The 15,751-nt window shown below is 38.9% G+C and overlaps 1 protein-coding gene and 1 non-coding gene across 3 annotated transcripts; one reads left to right on the top strand and one right to left on the bottom strand.

The window, feature by feature from the left end:
* The first annotated feature begins 253 nt into the window (after positions 1 to 253).
* LOC144658723 (cationic amino acid transporter 2-like) lies at positions 254 to 14,566 on the top strand. 2 transcript variants are annotated; one of them, XM_078519194.1, is made up of 6 exons: positions 254 to 600; positions 706 to 761; positions 1,442 to 2,382; positions 7,014 to 7,248; positions 7,923 to 8,542; positions 13,453 to 14,566. In XM_078519194.1, exons 3-6 carry the CDS (start codon positions 1,584 to 1,586, stop codon positions 13,599 to 13,601), a joined length of 1,803 nt encoding a protein of 600 aa, XP_078375320.1. In that variant the 5' UTR covers positions 254 to 600; positions 706 to 761; positions 1,442 to 1,583; the 3' UTR covers positions 13,602 to 14,566. The 2 variants fall into 2 exon arrangements, with proteins under 2 accessions (XP_078375320.1, XP_078375321.1); XM_078519195.1 differs by lacking the exons at positions 254 to 600; positions 706 to 761; positions 1,442 to 2,382; positions 7,014 to 7,248; positions 7,923 to 8,542 and adding an exon at positions 9,130 to 12,439.
* LOC144659036 (U6atac minor spliceosomal RNA) lies at positions 9,662 to 9,789 on the bottom strand. The gene has a single exon (XR_013571847.1). It is a non-coding gene; the product is annotated as a U6atac minor spliceosomal RNA (small nuclear RNA).
* Positions 14,567 to 15,751: the final 1,185 nt, after the last annotated feature.

Below are 15,751 nucleotides of genomic sequence, written 5' to 3'. Positions count from 1 at the left end.
CGGTTCATCGTAAGAGCGATATAATACATCATGTTATTTCTTTAATCAAATGATAAATAAATTTATTCAAGTTGCTGTTGTGAAGCTTCTTTCGTATTTTGGTGAGAATAAACGCACCTGATTCTCTACATGGCCATTGCGGCTCGGGTATTAAAGCCAGCGTTGGGTAGACTTCCCAAGCCTACCATCCTTTAATAAAAGCTTGCGCAAGGGCAAACAACGTTCCAAATGCGCGTGTAATGGCGAGTTTAACACGCAAACTTAGGTCGATTTGTTTGTTGTTGCGGCTAGGTATAATTAGGTTGCGAAAATCAGTCCAGTCAGGAAGAGAAAAACACTCCAGGGGCAGTTTATTGAGGAAAGAGCATTTCGGTCAGGCAGAAAAGAACCCTTCGGATACAGTTTTTAGTTACCCAATTTAGGGTTGTTGTTTTTTTTTTGAGTGCGCGTGTGTCGACAACTAAAATAAAAACCGTCATTTGCGCGCGCATCCAAACAGCTGTTTTTCTTAAAAACAGTGCAAAAGCCACCATAAATGTACTGAAAGCCACACACACACAAAAAAAAAACTCAGGGCTTCATCACTGGCCGAATTTTATGGTAAGAATAAGTTCAAGGTTAGACTCTGTAATTATTTTTGGATAAAAATGTAGCACGTCACTTTAGTTTGTTTCAATTTTTCAAAATGCAGTTTAAATTTTTCAGCGACTGTTAAGACAACGACAAATGCCAACTGGACTCGACTGGGCTAGCAATTCGGGGTAAGATGTTTGTACGTTTAAATGTTTTTGATTGCTTATTTTATTCCTCCTCAATTCATGAATAATTGAGGAAGAAACATAAACAAACCTGAATTTTAACGGCCTGAAACCGGAGTTCACCCTAAATTTGGTAGCCAAGTTTGTTTTTCCAATATTTTTTTCAGAAACTTACAGAATTCGGGACTAACTTGATTATTTGTTTGCATGTTTTGCGGTCTGCTCTGTAGCCTTCTGAAAGAGTAATTTATGCAAATTTCAAATCGATTTTAGTTCTCTTGATTGTTGATTGCTTGCAAACTGCTCTTTGATCATTAAAAATTAATGTGAATAGGATTAAAAGCTCGTTAAGAAAACTTTACATGTAAAAGTCATATTCTTAGAATATAAAAAAAGGTTCTTACGAAGCTAAAAGGCTCAATGCTAAAATAAAAACTCTCTTGATGAGAATAAATTTCTTCTTCAGGTTTCCGTTCTGATTTTTTCGCCTGGCGGGAAATTCCTGTCCTAAATTTCCATTAATCAAAAACACTTGACAAAGAAAATTTGCATTTTGAATGTGAGACATAAAAACAAGTTGAAAGAAAACTAATAGCATCGTGCTAAAGTGTTTTTAGCACAGTGGTAGACTACTTTCTTGACGATAGTTTATTTCCTTTTAATTGTGTGGATGGTTTTTTCAGTTCTCAGTTCAACGAAGGCAGCTGCATGTGTGCTCACTTGAACGACCTTATCAAGTTCCGTGACCGACTAAACAAGCTTCTAAGTTAAGGATTTGTACAGCTAAAGGCAAGACAATCTCTGACATTAAAACTTAATTCCAGGATGGAGCGGTTCTCGAAGATGTTTTGCAGAAAGAAACTTATCGATCCAAGTGCGATCCATAAAACAGAGCTTTCTCGTTGTTTGACCAAGTTCGATTTAACAACTCTCGGAGTGGCGACAACTTTAGGCGCAGGAATATATGTTTTGACAGGAACTTTAGCGCGAGATGTTGTAGGACCAGCGCTGGTTTTATCGTTTTTCGTCGCCGCAGTAGCAAGTATACTGGCTGGCCTGTGTTATGCCGAGTTTGCATCGCGAGTTCCCCGAGTTGGTTCAGCATACACTTTCAGTTATGTTACCATCGGTGAATTCTGTGCTTTTGTTATCGGCTGGAACTTGCTTCTTGAATATATAATAGGAGCATCCTCGGTCGCTCGTGCGTGGAGTTCATATTTGGATTCTTCGCTGTTAAACGACATTATAAAAAATACGACCACGAATGGACTCGGAAAGCTGAGTGCGTCGGGCATACTCGCGAACTACCCCGACTTTCTGGCATTTTTGCTCATATTAGTCTTAACAGTGATTCTGTGCTTTGGCGTGAAGCTTACTTCGGTAACAACAAATGTCATAACAGCGATAAATATTGTTGTTATAGTATTAATTATAATAGTTGGAGCCACTTTTGCCGAGGGAAAGAACTGGACGGATAATTTTTTGCCGTTTGGCTTCTCAGGCGTCCTTGCTGCATCGGCTTCAGCGTTTTATGCTTTTGTTGGATTCGATGTGATCGCTACAGCTGTCGAGGAGTCGAACAATCCTTCCAAGGATGTGCCAATAGCCACAATACTCACTATAGGTAAGTAAATATTATAGTTGCTGTCGTTTGTGCTAAGCGACCGCTATGGAAGTGCTTGTAGCTTTTTTTCATCTTTTTTCCCCCCAAAAATCCTAGCCCGCTCACCATGTCAGAAAAAAATGAGAGGGCTGTGAACACTTAATATAAACAAAGAATAACATGATTGATTGCGAAGATAAACAAGCCTTTATTTTTCCTTTAAACAGATACCGATACCCCGGTCCCGTAAATTTATCCCAAAGAAACGGCTATTCTGTGTGATCTCAACATAAGCTATAAAAATAGTAAAAATCAATAATACTACATTGCATGATTAATATAACTACAGTTGAATCCCGATAACTCGAACCCTCAGTAACTCGAACCTCCCGCTAACTCGAACCTTTTCTGATTTCCCTCCAGATCGTTTTCTTACTAATTTTACCCTCGATAACTCGAACTCCCGATATCTCGAACCTTTTGTCGATTTCCATTGAAGGTTCGAGTCATCGGGATAAAACTGTAATAGCAATTTCATGAGCAACGGAAAATCATTAAATACCGTATTCCCTTGATGACAGGTGCTCACCTTAGAATAAGCGACCCTTGAAAATCATGGGAGGCGCGGTGCCGCCCTAATGGTTAGTGCGCTGGACTCCGGCCGGATTTGAGCCTTGGCCAGGGTCATCGTGTTGTGCTCTTGGGCAAGACACTTAACTCTACCAGTGCCTCTCCCCACCCAGGTGTATAAATGGGTACCGACAATTTTAATGATCAGATGGGGGGGGGGGGGGGGTACCCTGCAATGGACTAGCAACTCTTCCACTGGGGGAGTGGAAATACTCCTAGTCACTTCATGCCACCGAGATCTATTGAAACTGGGATAAGCTCCAGGCAGGGCTCGTCTGAAAACTTTACCTACCTTCCCTAAAAATCATGAAATATAAAATGAAAACCTCCTTCTTAAAAGCAGTCAAATTGAATTTATGAAGTAAGAACATGTGTAAGAGAAGAAGGCCTTGCTATTGATTTTTTTGCATAAAATAAAACTGCAAAAATAAATGAATAAATAAATAAAGATTGTTTAAACGTAGAAGACGAGGAACTACCGCATTCGTCAAGCTAGCAATCGCTAACGATTGGCAGGTATTCACTCTAATTCGACCCTATTATCATCTTCAGTACAGCCCATACTTTCAAAATTGGCAGTTGATAATGATTTCCGAATTAAAAGTTGTTCAAGATGATTTACGGATAGAGAGAGTCGAGAAGTAGTTCAATTTGTTCAAAATTTCGATAATAAAACTTAAGATAACAACAGCAATACTACATTTACAAAGGCATTAAACCCGTTGCTGTTTAATCTTACATAATCGTTTAGATGAAGAACTGGCGTTTCGTAGCCTGTTTAAGTTAACCCATTGTCGGAAACGTGCGCAAAAAGACGCACGAACAATAAAAGGAGTGTTTATCCAGGTCTTATCTATTCCCCCTTCTCCTTTATCCCGTTCTTGTTATCTCGGTCGTTCGCGCATCTGTTTGCCCCCTCTCTCGCGATCTTTGAGCCTAAAATAGTCTAAAAATATATTCACAATTTACTCACTAGCCTTGAAAGACCCTTGAAACTCCTCTTAACCATTTTGAAGATTTGTTGCGCGACACTTTGAAAAAAGATACGGTGTTTCAACTTTGGCTTTCTTCTACGTGCCGTGACGATATGATTTTGCCATCTATATGCTCTAAAATTATAAAAAAAATAAAGCCACTCAAAGTTTCCGTTTATCCAGTTTAAATTAAGCTTTAAAAGTTCCAGAAATATGAACTTGATTTTACGGTCGAGAGGTTCAGCAAGAGGTATTCGTGATTTCTTTTCCGCTATCCACGACGTCTCTGCTGAAAAGGGGTAAAATGTGAAAATAACATTTTAGCATTGTGGGCAGTCAGCTGCTATGACTGCTCTTGTGGTGAAAGTCGCCTCTTATTCCACTTATCTTTTCGGCGGCTTTTTTGTACAATCACTGGACAAAGACAGACGCGTGTGCACTTAAAAGATCTCATTTTGAACTCATTTTAATATATTCTCTTTTTCCTCAAAAGAAGGGCTGTGTAGTTGCAAGGAATTTTAATATTAATAAAAATAAAACCGCCCGGTTTGTTTTCCTTTAAGATTTCACTTTAAAATTTCCCACAAAGCAACGCAGGCTCTACGTGAACTTGAAACGAAACAAAACGAAATTGTGAAATTGTTATTATGAACAAGGAAATTAAGGCTTATATTTCGGTTTCAAGACGTGAGTGGTGTCGAAAGATGAGCGAGAAATATTTAAATATCTAGCCACTTCACCGACCTACAAGAAACATCAGATTGAATCAGATACGAGTCACGGAACGACATTTAAATTGTGGATGGGTCAATTAGCATTTGCCGGCTAGTTGGGACTGCTCATTTTCTACAAGGTGGCGGTTCGAAGGATTTTCATGTAAAAGCAAGTAAATGGTTCAAGGGATAGCGCATCCGAAGATGGCATACTTGTTGAAGAGGTTTACCCAAAAGAAACTCGTTGATCCAAAATCACTGTCGCGAACAGAACTGTCTCGCTGTTTATCGATATTTGATTTAACCGCTCTTGGGATTGGAAGTACGCTCGGAGCTGGAATTTACGTGTTAGCGGGAGAAGTGGCCCGCTCGATCGCCGGACCAGCCATCGTAATTTCGTTTTTCATCGCTGCCGTCGCTTCGATTCTCTCGGGACTTTGCTATGCTGAATTTGGCGCTCGTGTTCCGAAGGCTGGTTCGGCTTATATCTACAGCTATGTCACTGTGGGTGAACTTTGTGCTTTTGTCATCGGTTGGAACTTATTTCTAGAGTATGTTATTGGTGCTTCCTCTGTGGCTAGAGCGTGGAGTGAATATTTTGATTCAGTTCTCAACAACAGAATTCGTAACTACACATTGACCAACATTGGGGAGATCCACGCTGCGGGACTTTCAAATTACCCGGATTTCTTCGCCCTTCTTCTCGTACTGTTAATAACTCTTAATCCTTGGGATTGGAGTTAAGAATTCTACCAGATTCAACAATATATTTACAGGCATAAATTTGTTTGTTATTCTGTTTATAACGTGTGCCGGGATATACTTCGCGAAGGGCGAGAATTGGACGCGCGATTTTACGCCGTTTGGGGCATCAGGAGTCTTGTCTGGGGCAGCGACTTGCTTTTATGCCTTTGTTGGTTTTGATGTGATAGCCACGACCGGCGAAGAAGCTAGAAATCCGAGCAGGGCTATCCCAATTTCTATAGTACTGGCGTTAGGTAAGATCAGTATGCCCATTAAAATACAACCCAAATTTGTTTTGCAAATAGAGAACGATTTTGGCCTAATCAAAAGCAATTCACCTATGGTTCAACGACCGTGAATCAAAATTCGCTCGAGCAACGCGAAGGGCAAAATTTATGCAAGATAAAACATTGTTCTGTTATCAATATTATTTAGTTCATTTTCGATTTGTAAGGTACTTCTCAGCGGTGTGGATGTTTGGCAAAAGTTGCGCCATTTAACTAACAATACCGCCTCGCTGTTCACGCTGTTTCGATCGTTGCTCAGTTACCGAAACAAGTTTTCACTTGAACAGCCATCAGTCGGAACCGATAACCAAATCTGTGTTGCTTGTCTTTAAATCAGCTGATCTTGGTTTATCGCGATAAATCGAAAGTTTTTCGCAAAATTGGTTTTACCAGCCGCTCTGTCTAACACCTGTGTCCACCCGTAACCAGATTCGGTGGAAGTCGGTGTAGTTCGGACGTTTACGGATGTTTTCGTCTTGTTCTATCTTTTATAGCAATCCATATTTCTATCGCCTTTTATTTTTCTCACTCCCTAGATGTTCTTATTTTCATTAAATTTTGGTTCATTTTTGTTAGTTTATAGCCAAGCTTACTACAGTTGAAACAGTGAACCACTTCATTCTAAACGTCATCCTAAAAATCTTATTTCTTCAATAAAAGAAATGCAAGGAAATCAAGCAGATGTGTTCACTTGCGTTCCACCACAACACAGCGGTTTCCGCTAGAAACCGCTAGAAAAATGTCTTATAATTTGAAATTTTTCAACATTTTAATACAAAAGAATTAAACTTCAAGAATTAACTCTCATGTCTAAGTATTTACGGCGTTTATGGCCAGTGCAACTTTTCCAAAACGGTATTGATTGGTTAGGTATAACATAATTCCCAAACATTAATTACATGTATTATCTCATTATTTACACAAGCTCCTGTCGTACTCCTACAGTTCTCCTAAAAGTTGTTATCGCTAGAAGGGGGATATTTTATGCCTTTTTATTAAAGGGACATGGTCAGCGTCATGTTTTGAAAAAGTGCACCTCAACCCGAAATAAAAAATCGCGTGAGACCTCCGATGCTCACCTTCTCGGTGTATTTTTTGCTCTATTTTCTTATTTAGTCACTGGAAGATTGCAGCGATTTCTGAGGTTTGTTTAAAAAAATCCATCATGGACATTTCAACACGTGAAAACTAGTGTCCAGATCGCGCGGTAAGAACGCTGACCATGTCCGTTCAAACACGCAAAAAATCGTTATCGGGGACGAACTTGAACTAAAATTGTGTTTTTTTTTTTGTTTCTTTCAAAGGTATTTGTTTCCTGGCATATTTTGGGGTGTCCGCCGTGTTGACTCTGATGTGGCCGTATAACCAGCTAGCCGAAAGAAGTGCTTTGCCTGAGGTGTTCGCGATGCGAGGAGCCGAATGGGCCAAATATATCATCGCTGTGGGAGCCCTCTGTGGATTGACCGCCTCTTTGATTGGAGCCTTGTTCCCTTTACCCAGAATGCTGTACGCCATGGCAAGCGATGGCCTCATTTTCAAGTAAGTTGTTTATATTTTTCTGTCCTCCAGTTTTGACGTCGACTGATTTCAAACTCCACAAAACATTAGCAATAAAAACATTTTTACAAAAACGAAATTGAAACCTTCCTGAGCTTAATCCTGAAAGCATAGGCTCAAAGGAGAAAAAAATACTTTCTCAATAATTGTCTTTTTAAAACGCCTTGTACATGTTAAGGTCATTTCCCCGAAATAACGTAACTAAACAAAGATTTTCAGCCAAACATTGCCTACTGGTTAATTATCTTAAGGGAACGTACTTGAATCTTGAAATAAGGGGGGGGGGGGGGGTCAACACCGCATGTATATACCGCATAACTGATTCCTTAATAATTATTTTGCGAGTACTAGCAAAGTACACGTTTCCGATGATCATTATTTATCGGAAACGTTATTATCCAAACATAAAAAATTGATCTGTATTCCTTTTATAGAAAGAATTTGATCGTTACACTCAAAATAAGAGAAAAAATGATAGGTCACCGTAATCGTTTACGAGAAAACGAAGATTGATTTCCCTCGCACACTAAGCCGGATAGAAAAAAGCCGCCATTTTTTATGTGCGCGCGCTAATAACGCGTAAAATTCTGCGCAGTAAGGATGCGCAATGCAATACTAAGCAATGACCTTAATTAGCTATTTCTACTTTTCCTCAGATTTCTAGCCAAAGTGCACCCAAAAACAGAGATCCCAGTCATCGCTACCGTCCTCTCCGGTGCCCTTGCAGCGTTTCTCGCCCTCATATTCGACCTTGCAGCCCTCGTGGAAATGATGTCCATTGGTACTCTGCTAGCGTACACGATAGTGGCCCTGTGCGTGTTGTTGCTACGTTACCAGCCTGGAAGCATAGGCATCGTCAAGGGAGATGAAAATATCTTCTCAGCAAACGACGAAGACGTAGAAGACGACTCAGCGAAGGAACACACTCGATTGACGGTAGAGAATAATGGCCCCACTCTTCAAACAGCTCGCCTGGCAGCTATTGGCATCTATTGCAACGTAGCAATTTATTTCTTCATAAGTATCCTTCTGATTTGGGGAGGTGAAGATATCTTGCACGGACGAGCATGGGCCATCTTCATGGCGTGTCTTTTAGGAATTCTCCTGGTGACATTTATAGTGCTCCTTGTGCGCCAGCCCCAGAACAAGACGCCCCTGCCATTTAAAGTGCCCTGTGTTCCAGCTATACCATTGTCCTCGATATTCATCAATATATTTCTTATTCTGAAGCTTAATTACTTGACGTGGATTCGGTTTGCGGTCTGGATGGTTATAGGTGAGTTCTACAGTAGAATGAAAGTGTTAAAACATAAAAGGGGGATTGAATAGAGTTCTATTGATGACTGAGAAACGGCCAGAGAAATTTACATTGCTGGTCGAGAAACAAGGTCTTCATTTTAGTGAATAATACTGTAGATTTTTAGCTGTTATTCCTTATTCTGGCTGAAAGTATTAGTTTAGTTAAAACCGATAGCTGGTAGTGGCTGTGCACCCTATTCAGTCCCGCACGAAAGTCCACAGATGTTGTCCAAAACAGGTTTATATGTCCAGTTATAATTACTTGTACGCGTTCTCAGCATCATCTTGATGTATGTTTGCAGACATCCCGCGTGCAGTGTTAATTATTGCAAAATAGAAAAATATAATTCACATTATTTTTTATATAATAATAATATAAATGGGGGGGGGAAAAAAGTCCGCCCCCCCCCGGGGGGGAAAAAGGCCCAAAAAAAAAAAAAAAAAAAAAAAAAAAAAAAAAAAAAAAAAAAAAAAAAAAAAAAAAAAAAAAAAAAAAAAAAAAAAAAAAAAAACCACCCCCAAAACAAAAAACAACACCAATAACTCTTACGGACCAGAAAATATAAATATGATAAGAGTTCTATTACACTAGAGAACTCAATGCCTACGTCTTTCAGTCGGGGGGATGGGGTACTTTATGTAGTGGACTATACGGGGCGGCCCTGCCCGAAAGGGGTACTAGCGTTTTTTTCAGACTGGTGATATATAAAAGGGTAGGCCTTTCAGTTGAAGTATAGAAAAAGGTATGAAAAACTTTCCAAATATCTCGAACAGACCCACGAAAAGTTGAGTAAGTACTTTCAATTTCGTCTAGAAAAAATCAAATTTAAGTCCATTATTATTACATATTGACGATTTGAATAAACTACTGGCGGCAGAGCTGCTTTTGAGAAAAAGTTCTTCTTATTTTTATATTTCTGTTAGTTTTAAGAACATTTCCGCCAATTGAAGAGCGAACTACCGTACAATTTATCGCTTTTGAGTCCTCAGCGTTTCAAGCGTAATTGGTTTTGAGGTGTAAAAACCAGCTTGTTCAAGAATGCTCAACAACCAGTCTGGCGAGTCACAGAGGCAAAGTTCACTTTAGCGGTAACAGAAAAAAAATTGGTTAGATGCCACGAAGTAAGTGGCAAAGCCTTAACCATGTGTTGTAGGTTGAAAGTCCGAAGACTTTTCTCGTCCTTATCGAGGGAGATGCTAACCTTCTCTCGGCTCATACAACACAAGAGTCAATGTGGAGTTTGGTTTCTATATATACCACACAGCTTGCTTCCCACTACACTTGTGGTATGACACTTTTATGCAGTTTGATTTTCTTCACTGATTTCAGAAAATGTTAATCAAATATCAAATGCAAGCCATTTTTGTCAAGTTTGCGACAAAATTTGATTGTTTGATTGGCAAATATTATTAATCACTTTAAAAACTGTCATAAATGTCTGATTACATCCAGTACGCATGCGCAGTAAGCCACGCGCTGTTTTTCAAAGATAAAGCGTTTTGGATTTAAAAAGATAAAGCACGATATTACATCCTTTTTTCAGAGGTGTAGTACTGTTTAGTAAAAACAAGAGAGGATATCCTCTCTTGGTAAAAATTAACATATTTAAGCTCAAAATAAAAACAATCAAAAACTGAATTGAAAACAAAAGAAGCTGATTAGCCACAAATTTTCAGGAAAGGAAAGCTATTTGTCAAGAAAGGTGCGGACTAGAATGGTTTCCAATGTATCTACTTCCCTTACTGGATTATAACTAGTTTCAGAAAAACAGACGCAAAATCGCTTAAACCCGCTAAAGTGTTTATTACCTGCAAAAACACCTGTAGAAACCTGTCCAGCAATTTCTGCCGATTGTAAATAAGGTTAAAAACTCTTTTATCAAAATCGAATTTCTCCTAAATTCACTAAAACAAGTCAAGCAGTTAGGTACCAAAAAGACCAGTCGCTCTGAAAGAATATTTTGATCTGAAGAGAAATTCTCATAGCTAACTTTCAATAGTGCGTGTCAAAAGTTTAGGGGAATTGATAGATGGATGGGAAATTGATGGCTGATGAACCTGATAAGTGTTGTAATCATAAAGGCATCTCTGTACCCTCAACGCTGAATCACAGATTGAATTCGACAAGTAACACGATTCGCCGCTTTAAATGTGGCCTTTTGATCTCCGTGAACAAAGACATCCTCCCTCACTGAAAATTCAGTTCGTTAAATTAAGCTGAGAAAAGGAATCTTCTGGACATATTTTTCATTTTATTGTTGATGTGAAATGGGGTGTCTTAAACAATTCTCTCGACGAAAGTGTATTTCCCTCAAGAACTTAGCGGAGACCAAGCTATCTCGGTGTCTATCGCTTCTCGATTTAACCTCTCTCGGCATCGGTTGTACGCTAGGCGCTGGTGTTTATGTAATCGCTTGTGAAATTGCTCGTGATGTAGCCGGCCCGGCTACAGTTATCTCATTTCTCATCGCTGGAATCGCCTCAGTTTTGTCCGGACTTTGTTACGCTGAATTTGGCGCCCGTGTTCCTAAAGCCGGATCAGCGTACATCTACAGCTATGTGACTGTTGGCGAACTTGTGGCGTTTATCATTGGTTGGAATCTTGTAATGGAATACATGATCGGTGCTGCCGCGATTGGTCGAGCGTGGAGTGCTTATTTCGACTCTATGGTACACGATAAAGTTCGAATTTGGACACTTGAGAATATTGGAGCCATACGGATTCAAGGACTTGGGGGATACCCGGACTTTTTAGCTGTGGGAATTATCTCTCTCTTGATGATTGTTCAACTGTTTGGTGTTAAGAAATCTACTAAGTTCATTTTCGCCGTGACTTGTGTAAACATGGTTGTTATCGTCTTTATAATCGTGATGGGCATTACCCTAGCGAGACCGGAATACTGGTCTGATTTTATGCCGTATGGACCTACAGGGGTATTAGCGGGTTCCGCCACGGCATTTTTCGCTTTCGTCGGCTTTGATGTTATTGCAACGGCCGGCGAGGAAGCAAAGAACCCGAGCAAAACTATTCCGCTTTCAATTTTACTGGCACTAACAGTTTGTTTCCTGGCATATTTTGGTGTTTCTGCTGCCGTTACGTTAGTCTGGCCGTATAATAAGTTGGATTATGGTGCGGCGTTACCAAAAGCTTTTGAACACCGTGGAGCGCACTTTGCAAAGTATATCATCGCAGTCGGCGCGCTTTGCGGCATGACAGCGGCTATAAATGGCGGGCTTTTCCCTTTGCCGCGTTTACTTTATGCTATGGCTAGCGATGGACTTATTTTCAAGTGTTTTGCATGCGTAAGCAAAAGTACTGAGGTGCCATTTGTTGGGACACTTTTCTCGGGGATCCTTGCAGGCATTTTGGCAATGATCTTTGAACTGCAAGCCCTTGTAGAAATGATGTCCATAGGGACACTACAAGCGTATACTATTGTCTCCACATCGGTTCTTATCCTTCGATATCAGCCTGGGACTATAGGCTTTGTCAAAACCATCGAGGAGGACTCTAAATCGAGCTCCCAATCGGACCCTCCACGCGCCGAGCCAACCGAACAATCCGGGACGATTTCACGATGCACAATATGGTTCTTGTTCTTTTATTTCTTCTTTCTTAGTGCGTTTTTGATCAACGGGCTCATTCCAATGTATGAATGCGAGGCATGGGCCGTCATTCTTGCCGCTTTGTTGGTAATAGTTCTCGTAGCCGCCATTGTTGTTTTGTGTATGCAGCCACAGAGTGTAACACCGTTACCGTTCAAAGTTCCACTTGTTCCTGGTCTGCCTCTCTGTTCAATGTTTATCAATATTTATTTGATGATGGAGCTTAACACGGCCACCTGGATGAGGTTCGCCGTTTGGATGGCTATAGGTGTGTGTTCTCTTCCTCAAAGTTCAAAAAATCCAGGCACACAATACGTACATACTAGTTATGCATCCTTTCGAGTGGTTCTTGTTCCCACTTGTCACTTGTTTTTCTTGTTCCACGGCCTTGTGTGTGTCTTTCCATCCTATCGCTTCTTTCGTCGGTCTTCGCAGCGCTTGGGAGGTTGGGTTGCCGTCGATTCACGGCTTCCGTTTCTGTTGGCTGTTTTTCTAGGCATGGTAAAATAGAGTTACATAGAAGTTCTGATTATGAGGCGTCAATAGCACAAACAACTGAACATCGTTTCCCCGGTGAAAAATCCAAAACTTTCAGATACTAAAGGCTGTAACATAATATTTCCCTGAAGATTTATCTTATCATGCACTTCTATGAGCTCTGTACAGGGCGTTTGTTCGCTCTGCAAAATCTTGATATTTCTTTGACTTCGAAACACACGTGTTATAACAAGCACCTGTTCAAGTAAGGGACGGACCATTATTTTTTTGGAGGGGGGGGGGGATGAAAAATATTGAAAAAAATGTTTGCGGGCCTGGAAAGACAAAATAAATTGTTTGCACACGATATGTGTAACAAAAAATAGTAAGAATTTCGAAAAAAAAATGTTTGCAGAGGTGCATAAACTAAAAAAGTTTGCGAGGAAAACTCCCCCCCCCTCCAAAAAAATGGCCGTCCCTAAGGTTGATTTAAGCAACGAATATATTTTCAGAAGTTGAAGTTTACCAAAAGAGGAAAAGTAACGCAATCGTCTGTCCTTGGAAGTTCTTTAAAGGAGATCTCAAGTGACGATATACGATATACAAAGTCATATAATTGCTTTGTACAAATTACTTAGAATCAAACAATCAAGGGAAAGGCGGCTTACGAATGACAAACAAATATGATGATGGCTAAATTTTGTCGTAGCTTTTGTAGCTGGCCAATCAATACCATATTAAAATTGGCGCCTCGTTCGTCTGTCACCAGTGTCTTACGACATCTTCTCATATTTTATCTTTCAGGTTTGTCAATTTACATTTTCTATGGACTACGTCACAGCGTGGAGGGTCAGCGGCAACAAGAACAGGAAGGATATGTGCCTTTAGAACAAATGGACGGTAAAGCAGATCAAGAAAGAGACAGTGAAAATGCAGAACAGACAATTAATTAACGAAATTACATGTGAAACAGAGATTATAATTGAGAGAGAGAGAGTAAGTTGATTGATTCTCGTCTCTCGTGAGAATCTTTCAAAACTTACTTTCACAATATTTGACAAAGACATTTATTTTTTGTATGTTTTGAAGTTTTGAATTTAAATACGTGAATATGATCACATAAGAGAGAGTTGAGAGTTGATGGTTGAGAAGATTACACTCGCTCAATTAATTTTGACTCTTTATGCTTAACTCCACTAAGAGCTAATCTGAAAAGGAACCAAAAGAACGACAGGTAAACGGGTCGATCCGAGGAAAAATCTTTTCCCTGACAGTTTTCCAATTTTTCTTTTGTTTTGTTGTCGTCAGAAAGTCTTTTACACCATCTGTTCTCCATTTGTCGGTTGACCAACCTAAGCGTACACCATCAGACAATCGACTTTCTTTTTCTTTGATTTAATGTTATAGCGTTGAGCGCTAAAATTAAAAACAAACAATTCCTTTAATTGGCTGATCTAAAATTTAAAGTTTTTGGATTCGATTCGTTTCGTTTAATTTAAATGTTTTTTTAGAAGTATCAGCTGATTCGTTCCTAAGAACAAAATCGTAAAACGCGGGGATGTTGAAGGGAAGAGAAAGAACAAAGTCGACAAACTAGTTACTAGAATGAGAAGAATGTTTGTCCTTTCCCATCATCCCTCGTGTCGTGACTGGGAATAACTCAGCAAAAAAGAGATAAACATAAATATAGGTGAAGGAGCCAACAAAGTAGTATATTAATGTAGATAAAAAACACTAGAGGTAAATAATTCTGTAATAATTGATATTAATAACAGCTTGGTAGCGAAGCCTAGAAGACAGAAATTAAACAAAATATATGATTAAACATGCTTGTAAATTTTCTTTTGTTTGTGTTCTCTAGGCCTCGCTACCAAAGCTCTTCTTCATTCATTTAATTCATTAAAAATGTTTTATTTGATTCATCATCTTAGCTCGTACAACCCTTGAAACACGTCAAACAGAAAAATTCGTGATTATTTTAAAAAAAAAAAAAAAAAAAAAAAAAAAAAAAAAAAAAAAAAAAATCGTTATCACTTTAATGTTCTCCCCACAGTTAGTGCCCATGCGTCCCCGTTTAAATGTGCTCCTTTTTTTAAAAAAAAATTGTACCCGGAAAGCCCCTTTTCCAGTAATGATCGCTGTTCCATTAAGCACCCGCTACTTTCCAATTAGTACCCGGTCTTCCTTTTTTTACGATAGAGTAATTCTTTTATATCGATGTGTGAGAAATGTTCTTTAAAATAACATCTCTTCAAACCTTTCTGGCAATGGCCTTATGTTGGCTCATTACCTTTGCTATAAAGCTTTATGAAACAGCAATTTTGTTTTAAAAGGGAACCATGTTCAGTTACGTCCTTCCCTTTTAGTTGGGAGAGAAAGTTTGGTGCTTTTAATTTCTAGCTCTTTGTTGTTAGCCTCGAGATTTTTATGTTTTCAAACTAAGCACTTAATTTCTAAGAGACTGTTTTTCATGTGACGTCATCAAGAGTCGAAACTCTTACCCTAACCGTAAACCCAAAACTTTATCGTTTAAAAGCCCCGTGGGGACGTGGAGTAAATGTATGTATGTATGTATGTATGTATGTATGTATGTATGTATGTATGTATGTATGTATGTATGTATGTATGTATGTATGTATGTATGTATGTATGTATGTATGTATGTATGTATGTATGTATGTATGTATGTATGTATGTATGTATGTATGTATGTATGTATGTATGTATGTATGTATGTATGTATGTATGTATGTATGTATGTATGTATGTATGTATGTATGTATGTATGTATGTATGTATGTATGTATGTATGTATGTATGTATGTGTGTATGTATGTATGTATGTATGTATGTATGTATGTATGTATGTATGTATGTATGTATGTATGTATGTATGTATGTATGTATGTATGTATGTATGTATGTATGTATGTATGTATGTATGTATGTATGTATGTATGTATGTATGTATCTATTATGTATGTAAAGTTTCATGTTGATAGATTGCTCTATTGATCGTGTTTCTCTAGTTTCTTCATGAACAGCGCTCTGTCTACCAATTTTTGCCTTCCTGTTCTATTTTACATGCCGTAATATCCTAATA

This window comes from Oculina patagonica, chromosome 6 (genome assembly GCF_052425735.1).
Source record: "Oculina patagonica isolate OP01 chromosome 6, crgOcupat, whole genome shotgun sequence".
NCBI classification, from domain to species: Eukaryota; Metazoa; Cnidaria; class Anthozoa; order Scleractinia; family Oculinidae; genus Oculina; species Oculina patagonica.
This window is presented reverse-complemented; position numbering and strand designations above follow the sequence as displayed.